Source organism: Octopus bimaculoides, chromosome 3, assembly GCF_001194135.2.
Source record: "Octopus bimaculoides isolate UCB-OBI-ISO-001 chromosome 3, ASM119413v2, whole genome shotgun sequence".
In the NCBI taxonomy this organism is placed as follows: Eukaryota; Metazoa; Mollusca; class Cephalopoda; order Octopoda; family Octopodidae; genus Octopus; species Octopus bimaculoides.
The window spans coordinates 85,319,911-85,346,550 of record NC_068983.1 but is presented as its reverse complement, the minus strand read 5'-3'; the positions used below and the strand labels follow the sequence as shown (position 1 = coordinate 85,346,550).

General features: G+C 34.7%; 1 protein-coding gene across 7 annotated transcripts in view; it reads left to right on the top strand.

Annotated features, from left to right (window-relative positions):
* The window catches only part of LOC106881021 (F-box/LRR-repeat protein 20), a 413,298-nt gene that overhangs the window by 339,994 nt on the left and 46,664 nt on the right, over positions 1–26,640 (top strand). For all 7 annotated transcript variants that reach the window (XM_014931205.2, XM_052966264.1, XM_052966263.1 and 4 more), the window contains one exon: positions 16,420–16,487. In XM_014931205.2, the coding sequence (XP_014786691.1) occupies positions 16,420–16,487 (68 nt within the window). The remainder of the gene's footprint in view (positions 1–16,419; positions 16,488–26,640) is intronic.

Here is a 26,640-nt window from a genome sequence, read left to right as displayed (position 1 = left end):
TATATATATATATATATATATATATATATATATATATATATGTGTGTGTGTGTGTGTGTGTGTTATGTATATCATATAGGTATGTTTTATATGTGTGTGTGTCTATACATATGTAATGAATTCTTTGTGTTTTTATCTAATCTAATCTTATCTGATGCATATTTAATTAAAAAATCTTTTCATCTTCATTTTTTTAGTACACAAAATAAGCATGTGCCTGCATGCACACAAACACACACGTGTTGAGATAAAATAGAAGCCGGGATAGGGGCACGAAGGAGAGAGAAGAATGCATTTAAGAATCTACCAAAATTTGTATAATCATAATTTGCCAAACACTGCTTCAACAGCTTTGTTTACAATCACTTGTTGCTTGCTCACTGCAAAATTGCGAATAACTCATGTTTTACATTTGATTAACTTTGATCATTCATACATACATACATACATAGAATATACTTTTGAAGTACGGAACGCTCAAGCATAAGCTATCTTAACATGGACATTATGACCCAACAATAAGAGAGCCTCAATGTAAGCTGTTCAGACTGTTAGAAATAGCAACCTAATCTTTCTCAGATCACACCCAGTTATGTTTAAAAAAATCGAATCATTAGTGCAGTGGAATAATCTGATGCTATATATACAGTACTAAAATATGAATGTGACGGTTCTAGCTGGAACATCTTTGATCACAAGATCTGCTCAGTCAGGGTTGAGCTGAAATGCCTTTGGCAATGACAAAACTCAGAGTGACAACAGTCATTTGTGTAGTTGAAACAATCACCACATATGTATATGTGTGTCTGATGGCAAAAAAGATTTCCATAAGTGCTACACCATGAGAATGAATCTGAAATCATACAGTTGTGAATTGAACTGCCTCACTGAAGTCTTGAGATTAGTCACTACTACTACTACTACTACTACTACTACTACTACTACTACTACTACTACTACTGCTGCTGATGCTGCTGATGCTGCTACTACTGGATTCATTGACCACACTACTGATCTCATATTATTTATCTTTACTATTTCCAATCTGCTCTACATTTTCATTGATCTGCTACTGCAATTTTCAATTTGTTGGAAATTTCCCCTGCTTAGTTAAATTTTGAGATTTCCCTGACAAAAGTGCATGAGGGTTGAAGATTTCCTAATCATTATTACCTCCACTTTAGCGAAGGTGGAGGTACTGTTTTCAGTTGTGTTTGTTTGTTTGTCTGTGTACAAGATATCTCAAGAACCATTGGATGGATTCAGATGAAACTTTCAGGAATGTTTGGCCTTGTGACTGGCATGAACTGATTAGATTCTGGGATCGATTTGGTACCAGACAAGGATTCTGAATTAATTTTCCAGTTTTTTTTACTTAATTTTTGAGAGCAGTTAGGTTCATTTTTAGTATTCTCATTTGTGAGAGCAGTTGAGTTTATTTCAGGTATTCTCATTTTAAAAATCCTCTCCAACTAATCCATTGAGAGAACATTGGTGTTGCCTTGGCAGAGGTTTGCGCTCTCTGAGTGCTCTTGTTTGTTTTGTTTTTGCTACATTTATTTCCTTTGGCATTGATTTTAAGGACTGAATATTACATTAATATGACTGTTAATGTCGTGATAAATAGTGTTTTTGTGTACTTGATTGGATTTTATTTCCTTATCAGATGTGGGTTGATTTGGAAAAGGTGGTGAATGGGGAATATAGAAATAAAAGATCAAGACACACTGGTGTAGAATTTGACAAGGTTTCAGTGCTTATTTATTTACTTTGTTGCAGCCTAGAGATGTTGTGAAGCTTTCACACCACAAATAAAGGTTCCTGCATTCAAGACAACTGGCATCATGTAGATTTTGTGTGTGTGTGTGTGTGTACATGTGTGTTGATACCTGAAAACATGGAGTAAATAGTGTATAATTTCCTAGAAATAGTAGCTGCCATTAATGCTGTCCTAGATACGCTGATGGTCATGACTGGAATACTTTTGATTATAGGTCTTCTCAATCAAAGTTGAACTGCAGCTAAATAGCAACACTACCGACAGCAACAACCACACTATCACCACCATTCCTAACACAAAGCCATATTGAATACTAACACCAACAACAGCATCACAAACACTGAGAATGACATTGTTAATGGTAATTTCTTAATTGGGCATTGAGATTTAGACTGGTGGTGGTGGTGGTGGAGGTGGTGGAGAGTGAACAATTGTGGTTGTCATGTTCACTTTCCCTAAGGGGCTTACTTTCTCTCTCTTGAGAAGTGATACGTGATGGATACGGCTGCTTTCACTAATTCACCCCACCCACAGTGCTATTAATGTCATTGTAGTCATCATCATCATCATTGTCATTATCACCACATTTCTATGATTGAACAACTTAATATCACATCACTAACATCAACGTTATGAATAATGACTATAATGCCATTATCATCATCAGCACAGTTGTCATCATTATCACCGTCATCACCATCATTGTGTTTGCCACTATTATCATCATCAACATAATTATTCCTAATGTTGTCTTTATCACCAATGACTCTTATAGTCATCATGCACATTATTGCCATTGTTACTATTATCATCACAATTAACATTATTATTACTATTGTCACTCCATCATCACTATTATTGTTATTAACATCATGAACAGCATTATTGTCATTGTCACTATTATCATTGTCAACATTGCTGTTATCTTTTATTTTTTGAGTTGTCTTCATTGCTATCATCTTCCTTGATGTCATTGCTGACATCTTTCTTGATGTCATTGCTGACATCAAGGAAAATGTTAGTAATGACATTAAGGGAGATGATGTCATTATTGTCATTTATGTCATTGCTGATATTATCATCATCATATAGAGAAGTAACTTACATTCACTCTTGGCACTTACTCACTGGCCCTAATGAATGATTCTTATTTTCATAATAAAAAAAATGTTTCCTTTTTCTTTAAAAATTATGTGTTCCCTACCTGACTTTATTCTTGTTACTACTCTGTTATCGTCATCTGTATTCTTACTTCCACAACAGCACTGTTCATTAAACTCTACAAAGAAAGCTGTAAAATTAATTTTCAGTATTCTTACAACCACACAAAATAAATTTTATCATGTATGTGAACACCTACTTGAACATCATGCATGTGTATTCACCATATCCCTCTTATTAAACTTACTAAACTTTGACTTCTGTACAATTGCCATGTGGTTACATGACAACACATAAAGTACAGGTTATAATTCCTTTCACTTTTTTTGTTCATACCCCTGTATCCTCACTCTTCTGTCTTTATATATTCTGAATATTATCTAAATATTGCAGTGGAAAAAATCTTCCCTCTCAGATGAAAGGGCAGTCCTAAAATATCAGATCCCTCTTCAACACATGACTTATAATCTCATGAACTTACTCCACTCTGAGTTTTGTCATTGGAAACCATCACCAGTTTCATTACATTTTCTTCCTTTATTTTTTACATAAGAAATAATCTCTTTTTATTTGCTAGTCTGTTAGCAAGATCATTTATTTCCAGAGCATTTTACGCGATGGTATCAAAAGGTTTCTGGACTAGTTATGTTCAATAAGAAATAACCTATTTACCTACGTTTTAACATTGTCTCCTTCGAAATAGTGACTTTGTGCAGCAATACACTGGTCCCAGCATCCCTGCCACTTTTGAAATCCAGCTTGGAAGTCATTTTCTGTAAGTGATTCGAGGACCTTCTGCAGTTCGCTCTGGATCTCAACAACAGTGTTTAAATGGCAATCTTTGAGTTGCATTTTCATGTTGGGGAAGAGATAGTCTGCAGGTGCTAAATCTGGCAAATAGGGCAGGTGCAGAAATGATATCATGTTATTTTTGGTGAGAAACTCACAAGTGAGGAGAACTCAGTGAGAGGGTGCACTGTCATCATGAAGAATCCACTTCTTTGCACTCCATGGATCCGATCGCTTTTGCCGAATGTCCTTCCTCAAACACTTCAAAATGCCATAATAGAACTCTTGACTGACAGTTTGGCCATGGGGGGATGAATTCTCAATGCACAATACCACATTTTCAGGGGTGATGCTTGTGGTCTTCCAGATCGCTCATCAACTTCCAGGGATGTTCTTCCACTTTTGAAGCATCCATACCATTTGAAACATTGCATATGACCCATTGCCCTGTGGTGGTAAGCTTGCCAAAGCATGCTCAGTGTCTGTAGCAAGCTTCTCAATTTTAACACAAGCTTTCACGTTGGCTCTTTGTTCCTGTCCATGACAAAATTGCAGACTACAGTATACATGTGATCACAGAAACACAAATTTCACAACTTGTGAAGTAAACATAGCAATATCAATCAGCACACTGCTTCATGAAGGTCACTGATAGCTCTCACTGTGCATGCAACTATATGGTGCACTACAGAACTAATCTAGGAACATTTTGATATCACCTGTATCTACCCTAAGAACCACTGTGTAAGTCAGAAGTTCACTTCACAGGTACAGGTCTGATCCTGCTTTGAGGAGTAAGTGCATTCTACCATAGCCTCACATTGGGAAAAGCTTTGTGATTGAAATTTGGTAGGCAAAAGCTGTTAAAGCCTATCAGAGGGGCTATTCTTGTTCTTGGGTGGTTGACTTAATCCCAGTATAGTTTAGCATCACCACACAACAATGTAGCTACCTTCAGTGAAATTTACTCAGTTGCAAGCATTCTGGTTGAGCTTGTGGCCTGGGGATAAGAGACTTTGAAAAGAATCATGAATGCTACTGTTCTTCCTCCAAGAAGAGATTGAAGGGATTGCATCTTTTTGGATTTCATCTGAATCAATTGGAAATAACTAGAACAAAGAATTTTAGATTATAAAAATCCATTTAGTGCTACAGGGCATTTTCCTTGTTCTGGAAGCACCTGTTCTTCACAGTCTGTAGAGAAAAATATTCATGCTTCTCCATTTGCATTCAAGATGTTTAAATTTGAATACAACTAAGAATCCTGTCATTGGTTGAAAATGTTACCTATCGTTCTAAATTCTAAAAGCTGTCTGAAAGGTATTGATGTTAGCATTGCTATTGGGTTAAGAAGTTTGCTTCTCAACCACTGCTTTGCACCTTTGCAAGGATATTCTATAAAAAGCCTTGTGCTGACCAATGCATTTTGAGTGGGATTTAGTAAAGGGAAACTAGTGCAGCAAAAGACCATGTGTGCATGCGTGCATCATCTGTGGTCTCTTCTTTCATGGACAACAGAGGACAGTTTTGTAATTTCTTGCTGAACAACCTGCACAGCTGGTTTTATTTATAGTGATCAAATGTTTGTGTTGTACATCAACTCCCTCCATCCATCAAATTGGCATTGTCTGTTCAAGTGCACAAAGTGCCAGTTGTTTGATGTCACAGTGATTGCAGAGCAATGTGGGATGAAGGGTTTTGCTTCAGAACACAACACACTGCCCAGTCCAGGATCTCACAGTTGTAGGAGCAACACACTAACCATTAGATTGCTTGTCCCTCCCCGTCTTTCATGTTGTATATCAGATAAACATTTAAACATTGGCAAGAAAAAAACCCCCAATAAATTGGTACATTTGAACTCAAGTAATAAACCGTATTATTTGTTCTGCCTGAATTGCTTGATACTCCCTTGTAGTTCACACAATCATAAACCCTAGAAACTCAGATTTCCCTAAAATCATGCACACTGTCTTTAACCCTTTACCATGAAGATGACTCTGTAGAATGTAAGGCTTATTTATTCACATTGTTTTGAATTAATTGTATTATCTCATAGCAATGAGATTTCAATCATGTGATTGTTTATTTTTAGAATGACGTTGTAGGGTCGGTGTGAGAGGCCAGATTTGGCAAGTTTGAACGTAACACAGGTAGAATATTTGGGCCATATATGGTCATTTTCAATGCTAAAGGATTAAAAGAAAAGAAAGAAATAAAGACACCTTGGAAAAACGTTGTCTCAAATATACAAACTGAAGTGGATAATCATTGCTGAAACATCTTTGTCATGGGCTTGCTCAGCCTCGTCTGACCTAGTGCTAAACAACAACAGCACAGGACAAGTAATGAGGGAGTCTCTATGTTGTTTGACCTGCTAGAATTAGCAAACAGATCTCCCTTAGATCATACTCTACCATCTAAAAGAAACGATACATTTGATAATGTAGTTCAAGGGAAACAAGAGAATGGGATGGTCATAGATGGAATGCATTTGATTATAGGCTTTTTCAATGAGAGTAACCTGAGACTAAACAAGACTATGGTATTAGTAAAAGGATTCATAGTTCTTTAGTAGAAAAACTAACCTTGGCAGCATTGAGGGATTGAACTCCTAACATAACTTTTTTTCCTCTGCCAATAGTTTACTCTTACTCTGTTATCATATGATTGTGTGTGTGTACTCACACCATGCATTCTAAATGTTTATCTATCCATCCATCCATCTATCTATCTATCTATCTATCTATCTATCTATCTATCTAAATTATATATATATATATATATATGGTTTATTTATGACTATATAAATTATATATATAAATATAAATTATATCACACACACACACACACACACACACACACACACACACTGAGTACACTTGGTTACAAGTGACATTTACGCTTGTAGTCTAAGTATTTAGCTTGGCTGACATTTCATTATTACACTGTGTAGTAGCAGTAGTAATAGTTAATGAAGTTTGGCAAGCTGTAATTTGGTGTAGTCATTGTTTGCTTCTGGCCAGGATTTGTAATTAGTTGATTATCACATTTTCTATTTTATTTTACTTTCTCTGCCAACCGGCCTCCTTACTGACAAATCTTCTGTATTTTTGTTTTTGTTGTTGTTGTTGTTGCTTTGTCCTTCCATAGATTTTAATTTCATGCTTTTCTTTCATCACCCATACATACATACCTACATACATACATATATGTATAGATAGATAGACACACACATACAAAATGTTACATAATCGAAGAGGAGGCAATGCTCATAGCCTTTACAGTCTTTTTCAGGCTAGTTGGATCAGTGCTGTTAATATACAGCTTATGCCTCTACTGGTCTATATGTCTGTATTTTAAGTCAGTGAAGTGCATTTTGTAGAAGGGGATCCAAGGCTGTCCTGCATTATAAGAGTAAGTATAGATGGAAGGTGTAGGAGGAAGGGAGGTTAAGGAAGAGAGAAATAGACAAGGGTGGTAAGGAATCCTGAGAAAGTAATTGAAGAAAAGAGAGATGTGCACTGCACCGTGAATACATTTATACACATGCACATACTAACATGTGCACATATACACACATAGGTAAGTTTGCAGAAGGAATGTGTCATACAAAATGTGTAGGTATATGCTTGTAAAAATTGATTATACATATGAGTATGTGTATAACTAGTCTTACAAATAAATAATATCTGTGCTTGCTCAGACTTCTTATCCAACAGTAAGAGCTTTGGAATTTCAAATGTTTACCTGTATTGTGTGTGAACTAGTTTGTTGACAGCAGGATATTGACATTGCAGTATTTTGGAGAGTGGATGTTGGTCAGTGTGGAAATTATTGTCCTTAGTCATCTGATTCTATTTTGTAAACCAGCTATTAACTCTTTTTTTTTTTGTCCTGTCATACTCTGACTCAGTTTGACTTAACTTTCTAAACGTTTTTAGTTGTTTCTTTACATTTTTTTCTTTTTAAACTAGCACTTTCTTTTCTCTTAGGAATTGTTTTCCCTCTTAATTTGTTTTACTATGTAATCTGCCAGTAACTGATGTGGAACAGATTTAGTCCGACATTTTGAGGGAACAGTGTGACTGTGTATCAGACGGTAGACTGAGTATAAGCTGAACTCTGAATAAGCTACAAAGCCTTTGGGTGTTTGCTCAGTATCTGTTGAGTGGAATAGAATTGAATGTAAGTATTTTAGTATATCATAGTAGGTGATGCACTCGGGGAAAATTTAATACAAATGGTTAACTTTGTAAAGCGACAAAGGAATATGTGAATGTGCTGAAAACCCATCCAAATAATGGTTATGTGAAAAATTGTATTAATCTGTTAATAGTGATGATGGTGTTGCAAGGTCTTGTCTAATCAAGTCATTTTTTAGGGATAGAAGCTGTAGAGATCTTTTTTCCATACTTTCAAGGTGGGAAAGATGGGAAATACATCATTATGAGTAGGTTGCCTTCAGACTGGAGAACTTTTCTGAATGAATTCTACTGAAGTGCTAAAAGACAGGTGTTAAAGTTGTTAATAGATTGAGTTTACCACCCTAGTTCAGGCTATGGAAACTGAACAAAAGAACTAGTACTACAGATTTTTATGGTTTGGTAAAGAATGAATTTATCAGCTTAATGAGTTTGTCATGAAGGATTTTACTGCTGCCACATTGTTTTGGAGTTTACATAGAAATTCCTTTGCTGGATCATTTAATCCTTATGATATCAACCTCTTTGACACTGCATCAGGTTCTGGGATACAGCACATTCCATTTTAATCTGTTCATATTTAAACTGAAACTATCCAAGTTATTTTCAAAACACAAAATCCTTTCAGATTCTTTACTATTTTTAAAGTTAAGTGAAATGCACAAGCAGTATATTTTCACTAGAAATATGGACACAAAAGGTTTAAGCTGCTAATGGATGATAACAGACTGGTATAACCTATGTATGAGTTATATAACTTTTCAATTATGTTCTAAACATAATTGTTGTCCGTGGAGAACAAAAAATAGCAGTTTATATTTAGTTTGTTTTGTTTTTTCTACTTCAGTTTACTCCTTTGTAGAATTATAGTGGCATTCTTGTATTGGTTGACTGGATATTTCATTTTACAGTAATTTTTGCTTTAATTGCATGATGACATTTCTGGCACCAAGCTCTGTTATTGCTCAATGACCTTCCTTGGCACCAGACCCTCTTATTTATATTGCCAGAAGTACTAGGAAAGTCTTTCTTAAAATTGTAGTACCCAGCATTACATTACTGGGTTATTATTATCAGTTTTATTACTGGACTTGTATGAATACAAATGAAAAAAAGATAGGTGGAAAATAACTGCAATGGAAAAGTAATTTGTGGAACAAAGCAGAGAAGAAGGGTGAATTATAGATGAAAATAAAAAGAGATGAAATCAGTTGATGTTAATTCAGATGTGGGTAGAGGTTTAGAAGCAGCTTATTGAAGTCATTATCATGGTTATCATCATTATCGCCGTCATTGTCATCATTACTACTACATTCCCTTTCTTGCTTCTATGAGTGCACAGGTCCTTTTTAATACAGTATTTCATCATTTCTTGCATTCCTTTGTCATTTACTTTCTAAGGTTGAACACTCTGAGACCATCTTTCACCACTTTTGCCTATGTCTTCCTTGGTCTTCTTCTTCCACAGCTTCTTCCCACTTAGATCTCCTGACCTTCTTTAGCCATCTTTTATCTATACACATTACATTCCCATGCCAATGCAGTTGTCTTTCTCTCTTGCACAGTATATCTGATTTCTCTTACAGTTTATCTCTCAGCTCATCTATTCCTTGTTGTTCATGCACATTAACTGTACACATCCAGCAGAATATCATTGTTTTATTTCTCCCCAACTTTTACACATCTTCTGCATTTTCTGTCTATTTGTAATCAGAATAATCTGTTATTATCTCAGTTATTTAGCCGAGTTTAGTAATGATTGAGCAGACAAATAAGCAAAGATGTCCCAGTTATGACTATATCATCTGAAATAGTGTGTCTAAGTTTACATTAACCATTATGGCACATCCTTTAGTTTTTACAGATTAAGGTGTGGTTTAAAAGATTTGGCTGCTATTTCTTATGTTGTTATTAGGAATCATAGAATTTCCTGCATATGATTTGTTTGTACTTCACTGTTTAATATTCAAATTAAGTGACTAACCATTTTCATTAGAGAAACTCCTCAAAGGGTCATCTACAAAAGTGGGATTCCTGGTGATACCAGCTTCACTGAAGTTAGAAATTCAAAATTTAAGCAACCAGAAATTTAAACAATGAAACACACTTAACATCAGCTGGAGAAATAGAAATTGTGATACTTAGGCTTTCCCCTAGCAGGAAGTAAAGTAAACCAGTTACTCCTGGGTATGGAGGAGACACAGTATGGAGTCTTGCATACCAAATCCTTACAACTCTGCATTGTAATACATGCAATGGCAGCAGAGGTACTATTTATGTAGATAAACAGAATTTTCCTCTCTAAATCTGTTGGAATATGCAAACAAATAAATAAATAAAAACGAATGCTAAATTAAAGAAAGTGAAGTTGGGGAAAAAACGGTTTCTGCCTTTAAAGATAAAATGTGTCTTGCATGCTTCAATGCATTTATTTGAACTAAACTTGTCTTTTGAAGAAAATATTCCTGTACTTGCATTGTGGCATTCTTTTTTCTCCCCAGTTTTCTGCATTGCTCTGTTGCATGACAACTTGGGAAGATTTTGGTATTGGTTTATTCCAGAATATTATATTCCTGTCAGTTTAAGCATTTATCTTACACATGATTAAGAAAATATCCTGGGGTATTTACAGCAAATCTACATTTTTTAAAAATATGGAATCAAATATCTTTCATTTTGTTCTTGTTATTTTTATAATTCTTTTCTTTAATAAAAATTTCCAATAATGAATATATTAAAGAGAATGTCGAAGAAGGGTAGGCATTTGTTGTTTGGTTGACAATTAGCTGTAGATTTGAAAGAGCTGTGTTGGCTAATATATCCTCATTTCCACGTATGTATGTGCATATATATGTTTACCACTTGATGTGTACAGATGTAGGCTTGTTGTAGGAGATTATTATTGAATTTATGATGAATACCATACCTAACATTAATGTCACTACTCTCAGATTGGTTAATTTAATGGGTTATTCTTCTGCTCATATTTGTTGAAAGGAAAGAAGAAAGAAAGAAAGGAAGGAAGGAAGAAAGAAAGAAAGAAAAGAAGAAAGAAAGAAGACTGACTGACTTTTACTTCAGGATTGTAATGATATCCATCTTGAAACACAATTCAGTGTGTTGATAGACAAGTCTCTGTGGTATCTGTCCTGAGATAAGATCTCTTATGGACAGTCTCCCTCCAATATTTGTTGTGTTTTTAATACAGCACATCCATAAGAGATGTTATCTAAGGACAAATACCACAATGTGTATACATTAAGTATGATGCATAAGTTGCTATTTTAATTTAATGTTACCTCAGTTGCCTGGACTGGATTTTTATTCAGGAAGGGGGCTACTTGCAACATCAGTAAATGTTTTATTTACAGTTCTATATAAAAAGTGGTGAATTTTCATTCAAGCATGTAGTTAGTTGTGAGTATGTGTCAACAAAAAGGTCCAAAAAGCCCAAATGTGCCTGGCATTCTCACTGGGGTGTATTTTCTTTTTATATAATTGTGTAATCAATGGTAACACAAAACTCAGAGTAGCAACAAAACTATCTGTGTGTGTGTGTACTTGAATATGGGCTTTTCAGATTTCTTTAAATCAGTTCATATGGTTAGTTGGGGCAGAGGAAGTGAAGATAAGTTTCACTTACAAAACAGTGAATGGGTATTGGTTTCATTGATATTTAGTGGACACTTGATGGAGAACAAGAATAACCTCACTTTTGTGTTTGTGTGTGTTTGAATTAGTAGCATATTTAATGATGTAATCCCGAATGGATGCTCTCATTTTCTTTCATCTTGGTATTGTCTGTAATGATATTTGTCTTACATATGATTGTAGCTTTTATACCGTCATCACTATCTCATCATTGTAAAGAAAAAAGTTTCATCAACTTAGTACAGAGACCATAGAAAAAAAAAAAAAGAAGTCTCTTTTACTGAATTGCTAAGTTTCGGGGACATAAACACATCAACGTTACTTGTCAAGCGATATACATATATGACAAGCTTCTTTCACCTTCTGTCTTCCAAATCCACTCACAAGGCTTTGATCATCCCGAGGCTACAGTAGAAGACACTAGCCCAAGGTGCCATGCAGTGGGACTCAACCTGGAACCATGTGGTTGAGAAGCAAGCTTCTTACCACACAGCCACTACTGCACCTATTTCTCTAATATATTCTGTATTTACATAGACAATTTATATTTCTTATTATGAAATCTTGTTTTGGATGAAGTTTCTTCTTCTTCTTCATCATCATCATTATTATTTAACATCTGTTTTCTATGATGGCATGGGTCAGATGGTTTAACCAGAGCTAGCATGATAGGGAGCTGGATTAGTTGCAGTCTGATTTGGCATGATTTCTACAGCTGGATGCTCTTCTTAACACCAACCACTTTACAGAATGTGTTGGGTGCTTTTTACGTGGTACTGGCACAGGTAATTTTTATGTGGCACCAGCACAGGTAATTTTTATGAGGCACCAGCACAGGTGCTTTTTTTATTGCATTGGCACTGGCACATGTCTTATTAGTAAAAATTAGTGTTTAATTTGTAGATAATGAAGTATCAATATTTTTTTTTAATACTTCAACACAGTCACAGATGGTTTTCATTATGAGAACTTAAGCAAATGAAAAATTAGCTTAGAAATATCTACTTTGTGGTGTAGTGTGTTTTTCAAAATCTGCTTATGTAGCTAAGTAATGACAATGAATTTAGCTTTTACTCAACGTTTGAATAGCAAGAATATGAGATATGCAATCAATGTTTACTGCATTCTTTGAAAAGTATTGATGTAAAATCATAGTGAATTAGACACCTCTAGGTTTTAATTCCATCTTACTTTGATTTTAGATTGATGCATTTTTAATATTTTACTTTTTCTATATAAGGATTTGATTATTTAGAATGTCATTATGTTATAATTCTTATTTAAATTTATGATACCTCCAACCCATGTTTTTTTCTTATGCTGGTTTTGTGGTTGTTTGTTCCTGTTGTTTGCTAAGAAGGCTTCATCCTGCTTTTTGTTGAACGATTCCTTCGAGTTGGTAAAGCTGGAGAGTGAAGACTGTTATTACAGGTTGTTAACCTTGGGTTATTTGAAGGAAATTAAATTTCTCCAGTAAATTGTATTAGTGGTCCAAACTATAAATCAATTGAAGTTTTTTTTTTATATGTATTTTGTTTCATTTACATCATCACACTGCTGCACATGCAAACATATGTAAACATCACATGCACACAGACATCATCACATATTTACACATTCAGATCTGTTCAGACATTGATAACTAGAGAAGTGCACGCACATACATATAAATATACACAGACGGATGTAACACATACACATCAGAGCATACATACAGATGCAGATACGCATATACCATTTAAAATTAGAGTATCAATTATTCTTCCCCTTTTTTAAAATTAAATTTGCATTGCCTTCATTCTTCTCATTACTTTAAAAATTCAAATGATTTCACCAAATTGCAATTTTGCTTTCAGTCTTCTTTTTAAAATAATGTGAATTGAAATCCATTCTTTAAAAATTCTCGTATATTTGTATATTTATTTAACCAGGTACGCAACATGCGTGCACACACACACACATGTATACTTGTCTAAGAAAGAAGGGCAGTGTCTGAAGATTTTCAAATTTTGTTAGACTGGGAAATTGATTGACTGTTTGGTGTTAGATTAATCAATTTGAAACTTGCATCATTATTGGTTAGTGACTAAGGATGAAACCCTTTGGTTGAAATGATATTTCAGTTAGATGCTTTGTGAAAATAGTGGAATGACAGAGTAGATCCCTGGGACTAACATTTAAATACTTAACAGTATTTAGTTTCACTCCTTTGAATTCAGTAGGGGCTCACTTTACCTTTTAATTTTTTTTAGACTATTTTTTTTTTTGTAAGGACTTGGGTAGATGCAAAATATTAATCTTGTACCAGGTTAACTGCTTACATCATTTTCCTATCAATTAGTGGTCTTGTGTCAGTGCAAGAAGTCATTATTAATACAAACTACTTGACACTCAACTGGTATTTCCCAACTAAATTATAAGAAGCAAGTAAACTATCTTACCATAGATCATTATACAATCTTTTTGATTAAACTTTTTTTTACATTTGCTTAAGTATGGTTCTGCAGTTGATTAAGCATTTTAGACATTGTAACCAACATATCTCTTTGGAGTCTAGCTAATGAAGTAATGTGGAAGAGTGGGGTGGAATCAAATAAAATATCACACAAGTTAATTCTTATACAAAATATACATTTAAACTTGTTTTAGTGATTTTCTGTATTTTTCTTTTAGTTTTAATTGCAAAAATTATTTTAAAATCAAAGTATATACACACACACACACACACACACACCTCAAAAATTAAATAGACAACCGTCATTATACTGTTGTATCTGTGTGATTACTGCTCATTAGTACAATGCTGAAATGGGTTGAATCTTTAAAAACTGCATGATACTAGATTAAGTATTTAAATGCATCAAATGACATAAATTTAACTCATTTGCATTATGGTATCATCACCATGATTTTGTACCCCCTTCTTCCATGCTGACATTGGTTGATCAGTCTCCTTTTTTTTTTTTTTTGCTCATTGCAATACCTCTTGATCTGACAGAAAGAGAAATCCAGCTATCTTTATTGTGTATGGCATGATCATTGCAGCCAGAAGCCTTTCCTGTTACCAACAACTTTGTGACATAGACTGAATGCATTTTATTATACCATTGTTATATGGAAAAAAGATTAGTCCTTGCTACCTTGCTGGTTATATTACTGGTTTTATTCAGAGTATCTATTCTTCCAGCTGATTTGCCTACAATGAGATACATAGAGTCAATATCTCCATTAGTTCATGCTTTTTTGGCATTGATTTATAATTTGATACCCTTCCTATTGCCAACCACTTTACAGTGTAGACTGGCAGCACTTACAAAATGTCCACAAGATTAACATTTCCCTATCAACAGTTACTCTACACACTGGTATTTGATTTTCTTTTAACCTAATTGCCAATTCTAAACTGCTATGTCATTATTTTCAACCAGTATTGAGAGTATGTACTGAAGCTAAAATGGATTCATCTATTTTGAAGTTGTATTTTAGTTGTTCCATGAAGATGTTAAATAGTTTAGAATTTTAGAATTAGTGTAAATCCATATTAAATTCATGCATAATTACTAGCAACACACTATCATTAAAGACAGTATTTTGACAGTGATGTGCTTGCATATAAGAAAATATTTTATACTAGCTTAAAAGCCACACTCTGTGCAAACTTTTAAGGTAGCTCCTGCAGAGTGCTAATTGGGCCAGTAGCCCAAACCTAAAGAGACCTAAATAACATCACTATAATACATTTATAATGACTACATGCCCTGGTGGTACTTGATCAGAGGTTAAGAACAGATAAGAATTTATTCTGTAATGCAATCATTCTATTGTTCAAGTCCCAAGTTGAATTCCAGCTGTTGACCAATTTGTCCCAAAGTTCTTATCTTGACATAAAATTAATAAAGTGAATGTCATTTATCTCCCTCTTGATCTCTGACATTGACAAATGCCACTAAAACGGCATGAATCAGCCAACTGCTACAAATACCAACCCAAATGCTTTTAAGCCAGATCCCAATGTTGGATGTTCAAGAACCAAATGAAGGGCAGATTTTCAATCCCAGGTTTATCCTGATTCCAAAACGGTATAATATATCTATGTAGGGCAAATGTGGGCTGAGATACAGGGGTCCCAAATGGACAGACAAAATTTCACTATTATTATAGATATGTACTTATACTGACTTCAGCTATTGGACTGTGCCCATGTGAGGGCACTGCCTTTTTGTATTTACTTTTGCTGAAAAATATCTCACTAAGGCTGGTTATGGTGTACTCTGTTGAGTATGGATGTGCTTTATTAGTGTTTATGTTTGCCTCTCTGTTTGTCTAATTGCTTCACTGTGTGTGTGTGTGTGTGTGTGTGTGTGTGTCTATTAACAAATGTAGTCCTTGATAGACAAAAGACACCAATGGCCATAGCTGAAAAGTCAAAGCAGGATTAAGTTAGCTTAGTCACAGCTAGTTTGAAGCTGTGACTGATGACAAACTTTTATTGTTTTACCCTCCAATTCAAGATCTGCTACCTGGAAAAATGTATAGTTGTTTAACCCTCAAACCATTTGTGACTGAGCTACTGCATTCTTGCTGTAACCTTCGGTCTTTTTTGTCTATCAAGGACTACATTTGTCAAATAGAGAGATTGATATTTACTGAAAATGAATTTAGCTGATAGGTCATGAAATTTCCTTTGCAATGAAAGAAGAAAGAAAAACAAAAACCAAATTAAAACTGCTCATATTTGAAACCATTGTACATAACTTACTGTACTTAGTATTTAGGTACTTCTCACTTCCTGTTTAAAGATTTAACTTCCTGTTTTCTTTTTATGTTTTCTAGGTCTCCCAGTCTGTCAGTGAAGATGATGCATTGATTAACCGAAAATTACCGAAAGAGTTGTTATTGAGGTGAGTCAATGGAATAATAATTTCCTTTTCTTCTGATTTGAATGCTAGTGTTGTTAATTGTCGCCAAAATCATTGTTACTTTCCCATTCTTGCATGGGTCAGATGGAATATGGCAAAACAGATTTTCTAAAGCAGGATGTCTTCCCTGTCATCAGCCCTTACCTGTTTCCAAGTAAGGAAATATCACTCTATGGCCAGGCATGTTTTCAAGGAAGATATGAAATAAATGATACTACATGTATGGAAGTGACACTCATTTACCACTAATGCTCCATGTCACAGCAAAGGAACACAAACTCTCTCTCTCATTCACACATACACACACTTAGCTTCTTTCAGTTTCTGCCTACCAAATCCACCCATGAGACTTTGGTCATCCTAAGGCTATAGTAGATGACATTGATGCGAAGTACCACACAGTGAAACTGAACCCAGAACCACTTCATTGGGAAGCAAACGTCTCAACCACACAATCCTGCCTGCACCTAGAGTCTTGTTGTTATTGAGTAATATCAGAATAACTATGCAGCAACAGAACCCTAAAGCTTCTGTTTCATATGTCATGTTCCTCTTTCTAGATTAGAAACCTGAAATATACTGACATATATGATTATGTGTGGGCTATTGTTATAAGTCTTTTTTTCTTTCCTTTTCATCTTTGTTTTCATAGTATGGCTTTAGAGGTTGATAATGTGCATAAATATTATTTCATTGTTAGTTAAAACATCAGTCTGGAAAATGTATCTTTTCTTGCTGGAAAGAGTTCTTATTGTCTGGTGTTTCTTACATTGTTGTAAGATAATAAATGCAAAATAGGCATTGGTATTAAAGGAGGAAATTCTGTTAACTTAAATACTACAGAACATTTTTGTTCAAATGTACCAATTCTTACACTATACTGATATAAACACATACTTGTGTTCAATGGGCCACCACAGTTTTTTGTGTACTAAATTTCTTCCACAGTGTAATAGTTAAAAGGGTAAAGACCCCTTTCAGTCATGAATGACCATGGGATTGCACCTAGAAAGTTCCCTTCCGAAGCACAAGTCCAGGTAACATTGTTTATGGAAGACCAGCAATTGCCCATGCATACCAACCCCCCCCTTTCCATGCCACCTATTTTGTCCAAGGGAAAGGCAAAGGTCGATACAGCTTGACACCAGCGATGCTGCAACTCATTTCTACAGCTGAGTGAACTAGAATAATGTGAAATAAAGTGTCTTGCTCAAGAACACAACACATAACCTGACCCAGGAATCAAACTCACTACCACATGATTTTGAGCCTGATGCTCTAACCACTGAGTCATGCTCCCTCACATAGTGTAATAGTTAACCCAAAGCTATAGTGGTGACAGTTCTCTAAGAGTGAACTTGAAGCAATGAGGTTGTGAAACAAACTTCTGAACCACACAGCAACACCTGCCTCCTATTATTATTCTTTGCTTGTGTGCATGTTTATGGGTGTAAAGTGTAACAGATTACAGTATTTGTGGAACTGAAACTTCATTCTACTTCCCTCAAAGGACTCCACCAGCAAAGCTGTTCTGAATTGTCAATAGTCAGGGAATTTGTTTTTCGTTTATCTAGATTTGCTTTTGTTGGAAGCCAGGGAGTCTCTTGTAATGTGATAGAAATATCTAATACTCAGCATCAGATGCTACATGGAAGATAAACTTGCATTAAGTTATACTAGACAAATGTATTTTATGATAATAAAAAATAAAATGAAAAAATTTCACTTAACAGCATATGTTTCATTTTATAACTATGGAATAACATATTTGGAGCTTTTTGCATAAATGAAAGTGTATGCATACAGCTTTTATAGCTAATCTAATTTTATCAACAGTGACTAAATAAAGGCTGTGTCTTTACAGTGATAGCTGTTGCTCATTTAATATCTTTATTTTTCTTTTCTTACTTTAGTGGTGACAATAGATAAAGTATAAGCCAGTTATGCTGTGTACCATTTGTTTATTTCCTGTATATCTTATGTTCTTTTCTCATTACTACATCACTAGCAATTTCAACTAATTCTAACTGTTAATTTGTCCATAAACGTCCATATGTGAATAACCATTTTACCCATAAAGGCATACATATTTGCTTTTTTTTTTTTTTCTATTGATGTTTCCAAAAAAAAAAGAAAAAAAATCTCAAAACAAAATCGTAATGTAATATTGATTCCCCACCCCATTATTACCCAAGGCTACATAAAAAAGGTATTGAGTTATGTGGCATTCATTATTTTCTGAAGAGCATTAGTGGGGGAACTTAGTTGACTAAAATTCAACAACTCAGTGTGGTCAGCTGCTTGTATCTTATCCTGCACTATAGTTCTCCTGTTAATATTGATTCCGCTTGATTGAGGAAAAGGTCAAAGACAGTGAGAAGGTAGTGGAGTGGAGCAGGGTGGAAGGTGAAGTAGAATATTAAACTGTATGAAAGTCTTACAATATTTAATTTCATCACTTTATGTTCTGAATTCAAATTGTAACAGAGTTGACTTTATTTTTGATCCATCTGAGTAAATATTAATAATATACTAAAGTCAGTTTGATTAACTATTTCTGCTGCTCTAAAAATGTATGGTCTTGTGCCTATGTACATGATCAATCTTATAGAGTAGAGGTTGTAGCCAGTTGTGTTGATTGCCAACAAAATTATATTAATTTTATCAATCTGGAAGAAGTAACAAAGACCATGGGTGCCTCTCCTTCTCTCCCTCTGAGGTAGATGGCTACAGAATTTAGAGGAGGGAATAGTTGATCATATTGATCATATTTTATCATCCTCATGAGGATGGGTGGCAAAGTAGAACTTAGTGGAATTTGAACCCAGAATATAAAGAGATACAACTAAACTGTGAAAATTGTGCCTGGTGTTCTGCAAATCTACCCTCCTTCCTCTATCAAGAAAAAAATTTTAATCAAAAAAAAAAAAAAAAAAGACTTCAGTAGGATTTTTAATTCATGAAAGTAAAAATACTGAACTAATCACCATAAAAGCTTCCCATCTACCATTCTTTTATCATGACTATTTCTGGTGTCCAAACACCATAATATACTAAGCAGAATAATTAAGAGCATGCGACTGTTAAGCACCCATTGACTTAAGAATCAGACTTCCAGACCTTTCTTTGAAGATTGTGTTGTATACAATTTAATAGGTACTACTCTTATTTTGTTCAGACCAATCTAAATGTTTACTAGACTTTATACTACAACTACAGTGTAAAGAGATTGTATGTATGTTTTTTTTTTCTCACAGGAGAAGATGGAAGGAAGCAGCTATTTAAGCAAAACCATTTAGTGAAACTTCTTTATTCTCTATAGTTTTGATGTTTCTGTTTTTTTGTGAAATATATATTTTACTCAGTATTTGAGAATTACTGCAATTTCATATGCTGACTCACACTAGATTGGATAACAGGACATTAAAATTGTTTTATAATTAGTAGGATGTTGTTGGTCAACCTTTTTGTTCAGTAGTTTCAGTCAACGTTGAACCAAGCCATAATTTAGTAGTCAACTTAGTTTGTGTTCTCAAATTTGATATATTGAAACTGACATTCAACCTTCTCTTTTGAATGGGTTTTTTTAAATATATATTTTATTGATCTAGGTGTGAGTAAAAGCAAAAACAACCAAAATAAAGTAACAGTCTGTTAAAGTTGTCTTTACATTGACACATTATCTAACTTCCAACTCCCAGATTTCTCAAAAGGATTACCAATCTTTACGGTGAAACTAGATGGGTTGTTGAGTAATATTGATTTTCTGCATAAACATAAAAGTTTAAGCCTGTCGAAAAGAAAAGAAAATACTAATAACTACTGGGAGGTGACCATGCTCAATTTTAGAGCAGAAATCAACTTTTCAGGGTGTACCCAGTTTAACCAATGGGTTCACGAAAGGGTTCAGTGATGTCTATTACAAAGGGACAAAAGTGAAGGATTTCATATATAATACTTGCATGGACACAACTAGCAGTAATAGCTGACATGAAATAAATTCTTATTTGCTCATAATAAGGTATATTAGAAGTAGTTGCTGGCTTCTGTTACTTAAGTGTCCAAATCAGCAAGGAATCTTACTTCTGTTGATAACAAAGGGTTTCTCTCTAAAGTGTGAAACTATATTTGAGAAATATTGATGCTGAATGTGGAGGATATATGATGGCTGAAGAGAAATGAGATGGAAAAGGTTTTGGATGTGTAATGCATGCATGAGCAACTGAACATAATTGGGCTGAGAGAAGAGCTCAGTGTCAAGAGCCAAAACCATATCCTCCCCCAAAAAGGAAGACTGCTATGGTATGAGTATGTGATTATTGGATAACAAAGTATTTCAAGGTGCATAAGGATGTAGGATAATTTGGTAGAGTAGTAAGGATGCTCTTAGGATGTTGAACATCATAAAAGAGATGAACGCAGAAATTGGAAGCCCAGTATGGTCATAAAAATTATGAAGATGATGATGCTGATGCAGAGCCCCAGTTTGTAGAAGAGAATGCTTGCAACTATGTGACCATCATGCCTTTCTCAAAGATGTTAGTAAAATGTAAACAATTACAACTGGGAATTGAAAGTAGGACATAGGGCTGGCTCATCAAGAACATTAGAGTTTGGCACTATGGAAGTGTGTGTGTGTGTGTTTGTGATGTATCCTTTCATTCTCTCTCTCTCTCTCTCTCTCTCTTTCTGTCATTTTCCTCAGTTTTAGTCATGTTTACTTTGAAAGTAACATTAAACTACAGAGAGTAGAAAGACATCATAGAATAGACACTTCAGTGACATCAAGGACATGACACACTTTGTAGTGCTGCTGACATGAGGAAATGTCCCCAGCACACTCTGTAAGCTAGTTGCTGTTGTGAAGATAATCAAACCATAAAAGCCATGCCAGAAGTGTAACGCATGAGTGAGATTTGGTTCTCTGATCTATCTAGGAATGCAATAACTTCTGTTAAGAATTGACTCTGACTGTGAGAACTCACCCAACATATCTGACCATAGAAAATGGTTGTACATAAGGATGATACATATAAATGTATTTGTTTGATTAAAGAAGCATTTAACCCAGGCTACCTTCTTCCAATTGTTAAACATGGAGGAGGATCTATGATGATCTGAGGGGGTGGGGGGTGGGGCTGTATCTTGGAAGTCCGCTGGTCCAATGGTTTCCCTTCATGGCAGAATTACTAGTCAAGATTATTTAAGCATTTTATCTGATCAAATTCATCCTATGGTTGTGGAACTGTTTCCGGAAGGAAACACAATCTTTCAGGATGATAATGCACCAATTCACACAGCTAAAGTTGTTAGTGAATGGCACGGGGAACATTCTAGTGAAGTTAAACATCTTATCTGGCCACCACAGTTCCCAGATCTTAATGTTATTGAACATTTATGGTGCATTTTAGAAAAAGAAGTAAGGAGATTGTTTTAGCTGAAGAATGGACAAAAATTCCTTTGGAAATAATTCAAACTTTGTACGAGTCTATACCTCATAGAATTCAAGCTGTAATTACTGCCAAAGGCATCTCTACCCCCATATGAAAATAAATTTGCTTGAAATTTTAAGGTGTTTCCATTGTTTTGTCCAACCCCTGCATATATATATATATATATATATATATATATATTTGTGTTTGTCTCTCCACCATCGTTTGACAACTAATCTTGGTGTGTTTATGTTAAGTTCCAGGCTTACAAAGAATAAGTCAAGGGGTTGATTTCTTTGACTAAAAGGTGGTGATCCAGCATGGACACAATCAAAATGACAAAAAAGTAAAAGTATATACATGTATGTATATATATATATATATAATTCAGATAGAGCTTATGATAGCCTCATGAAGGGATGGTGTCATCCAAGGAAATACTGGTTCAATGCCTAATATTTTGGGGGAAATTGATTTCCTTAAGATAATAGGTTTGTATGTAAAATAGAGATTTCGGAGGAGTTTATTACCAGCAACAAATCGATCATTATCCCGTACAGCTGTTTCAATTATACACAGTGAAATTAATTAAATATTGAATTCATATTTATGAATGTAATCTCTTCAGAGGGAATATATATATATATATATATATATATATATATATATGTGATCTTTAATCAAACAAATCAACCCCAGTACTGATAGTTTCTAAGCCCCGTACTTATATCAATCTCTTTTTACCAAACCAGTAAATCAAGCATACATAAACAAACCAACACCAGTTGTTATGCTGTGGTGGGGGACAAAGACACTTGTGCACACACACACACACACGTGCATACACTCATGCCTCATGCACACGATGGACTTCTTTCAGTTTCTGTCTACTGAATCCACTCACAAGACTTTGGTTGGCCCAAGGCTGTAGAAGACGACACTTGCCAAAGCTGCCGTTGAGTGGATCTGAACTTGAAACTGTATGTTTTGGAAGCAAACTTATTATCACATATTGTCATATACCCATGACTAGCAGAGAACTGTCTTCCAGGTGGTTTTTCTTCTAGCATGTTTCAGATATTGTCATAGATTCTATGTTTAAATGTTGATTACATTTCTTTTGTATGTGTTTATTTCTCACAGTTCTAGTTGCCTTGTGCTGAGTTGATTGAAATAGGGCCATTAGACTTCATTCATTCCTGGTGCCATATAATAAATGTGTCTTCAACTAAATGAAGGCCAATTGTTCTTATTTAATTACCCTGAACCTTACAGTCTTCCTTAATTAATGTTAATTATTGCATCTATAAAGCTTTGCTTGATCATTCTCAATGAGACTCTATTGTTTCTTAGTTAATGTCAGCTGAAGAAATTAACAGAAGAGATTTTTCTTTTAATCTGATGGAAAATTTGAGAAATGGAAGCAGAGCAAAGAGACTCCCCCACCTCCATTTTGTTTCACATATTTTCATTAGTTCCTTCTCTCCTGTCTTTTTTACTCCCTGCTCCATATCCTTCTCTATATTAGTTTCCATGCATACAGTCCAGTCCAACGTCACCTCCTTGCTCTTTGTTTGCATCAACAGTTTTTTTTCTTAGATAACAAGCGCTCAGATGCCAAGTCACATTGAATGCTACATGAAATCTGTGCTTGTGTTTTCCTACTCTCAGAGCTAAAGCTACTGATATCCACCAGGAGTATTACAACAATGCTTCTCAAGCTTTTTTTTAGCTATCACCTCTTTTCTTTTACTAACAATTTTCATTGTCTCATTGTGGCCATAGGCATAGGTGTGGCTGAGTGGTAAGAAATTTGCTTCCCAATCCCATGGTTTCAGTACTTTGGGCATATGTCTTCTATTATAGCCTGAAACTGACCAAAGCCTTGAGAAAAGACTTGCTAGACAAAAATTTGAAAGAAACCTCTTTGTTTGTGTGTGTATGAGACTGTTCCCTTGCCTTAACTTTATGTGTGGTAGTTGTGTCACTGTCATGCAAGGAGTGTCCTTTGTTTCCGGTATTCTGTGAAAACATGCCTGGCCATGAGGAAAAATTACCTCACTTGGAAACCAGTGTGTGTTGGTGACAGGAAGAGTTCCTGGCCATAGAAAAGCTACAATATAAACTCCACAAAATTCCATTTGACCCATGCTAGCATGGAAAAGAGGACATTAAAATGATGTTAATGATGATGATGCATATAATATCAGGTTGGAACAATTTAGTTCTGGGTACTAGTTAGACACAGGTGACTACATACAACAGCACTACCCTACTCTAAGTGAATACTATAAGCATAGGTGGTTGTTTTGATTGGAGTAAAAATGTCAGTTTATCATAGTACTATATTTAAAGTTTTTTTAGATATTTAAATAGAAAATAAGAATTTAAAAAAATTTACAGATGTATCTCACTCCTTCTTCCCTACATTCCGTTGTGCCCAGTGCTAATATGAAATTTTTCCTCCGCAATATTTTATATAAGTTGTCAATTCTTGAAATTATGATTTTCTCTTCTCTTTTATCCCAAGCTACCAAAACCAAAATTATGGCTATAAAATATACATAGCCAGCTAAGTGTTGGTTACTGTTGGTTAGTATAGAAAACACAAGATATCTTATAAGAGAGAGAGAGAAATAAGAGGTTTTAACATCCACACGTTTTCTAAGTTCATAACTGACCTAAATGAGAGGATTTCAAATGGAAATTGAAGCCACAGTGTGAATCTGACTCGTTCAAACTACTCAAGCTTGTTCTATAATGTTGGCCCTAATAAGTCTTTAGGAACTTTGTCTTCTTTATTAATAAGTATAATGCTTATACTAACTTTAATTCTACTCACTATATCTTTATACAGTTTCCCTTCCAGTATCACAAATCCACCACCTTGTCTTGCTCCCAACCTTTCACCTTAAATGCCAAACCCTCAATATCATCTTCTGTCTAACATGTCCCTTTAACCCTTTAGCATTCAGATTGCTCTGTCAAATGTGATGCTTATTTATTCACATTGTTTTTTTTTAATCATGCATTATCATGTAATTTAGAAATTTTGCTAAGATTGTTAATATTTAGAATGACATTGTAGGATAGGTGTAAAAAGGCTGAATCTAACCAGTTTGAACATAAAATAGGTAGAATATTTGGACTGGATATGGTCTGTTTAAATGCTAAAAGGTTAAATTAGTTAATTCACTTAAAATCTTGTGTGGGGGTGGGGGACAAAAAACAACAACAACAAAACACTGGATGCCAAAGCAAAGGTGGTCAGCTCTTCTTGAAAGTCTTTGATGATAATGATTGACTTCCTGGCTACGACTTTAAGATGTTATAATGCCATTGAGAAAGGTATGAATATCACAACGACCATCCCCCTGGTGTCTGAAACTAATCACCCATTGGTACTTACTGATACCAGGAGCCAACAAAGAACATTAGTCTCTCCACCTACTAGCAGTAAGCAAACCTGCCAAAAAATCACCATCTTAATTCTTTCAATACCAACCAAGCTGAAACAGTTTCTGGCTTTGTAGTACAAATGTCTTGTTATCATAAGTTTTGAATTAAAATCTTCCACCAAACCTTAGTAATAATTTATGTTCCTAACACTAGCTTAATGATAACTAAGTTATTTTACTAAATACTTTGTTATATTTTAAATTAATTGAAAGAAACACAGAGCATCTCAAAATAAATACAGTAATGAAAGGATTAAAGAAGAAGACAACTTTGGACAATATAGTCCTAAGTATACAAACAGTTGGTATTGCCAAAGTTGGAAGGTCATAGGAGATAAGCTAATGGATTTCTTGCTTGTAGATCACAAATTCTACTGCTGTAGGTATTAATGAACTGAACACTTTATTCTACCTTGTCTTATTTGATCCAGCTCTTTTTTTTTTCTTTCCTCCTCGCTCCATACCTCACTTTCTTCCTTTTCTTTTTTCTTCCTTCCTTTCTCTTTTTCCTTTCTTTCTCTTTTTCCTTTCTTTCTCTTTTCTTTCTTTCCTTCCTATCTGTATCTTTTCCTTTCGTTCTTTCTTTGTCTTTTCCTTCTTTCCTTTCTTGCCCATGTCCAAATGATACCCACTGAAACCTTGTACAGCTAAATGTCCTTCCTGTTACCAACCCATATCTGTTTCCAAGTAAAGTATCATTTCTCCTTGACCAGACACGTTTCCAAAGGAAGACTGGAAACAAAGGACACCACTTGTATGACAGTGGCACTCGTTTCCAACTGTTATGCAATGCCAAGACAAAATGACACTAACACACATACACAGTTTTTTTTTGTTTGTTTTTTTACTGCTTTCAGTCATTGAATTAGAGACTTCTCTTTGTTATATTTGCTAGCTTACTACACACAACGTAAACAGCATTGGTTTTTAGACCATTATAAACATAAACACTATCTTGCTCATTCACATGCACATGCATTTCCTTACACATGCACACATGCACTGTACAATTTCCATTTTCTCAGTTCTTCTCACAAAAGTAGTATTCACATCTTCCTCTATAAGCTTCCTGCCATCTTAATAATGGTATCCAGCCCTTATGTATAGAAAACAATGGAAGGTAAACTGTTGCAGTAATGGTAGTAGTAATAATAGTAGTAGATAATCCAGAAGAAATATAATGTCTTTGTGTGTGTGTGTCTCACTCTCTCTCTCTCTCTCTCTCTCTCTCTCTCTCTCTCTCTC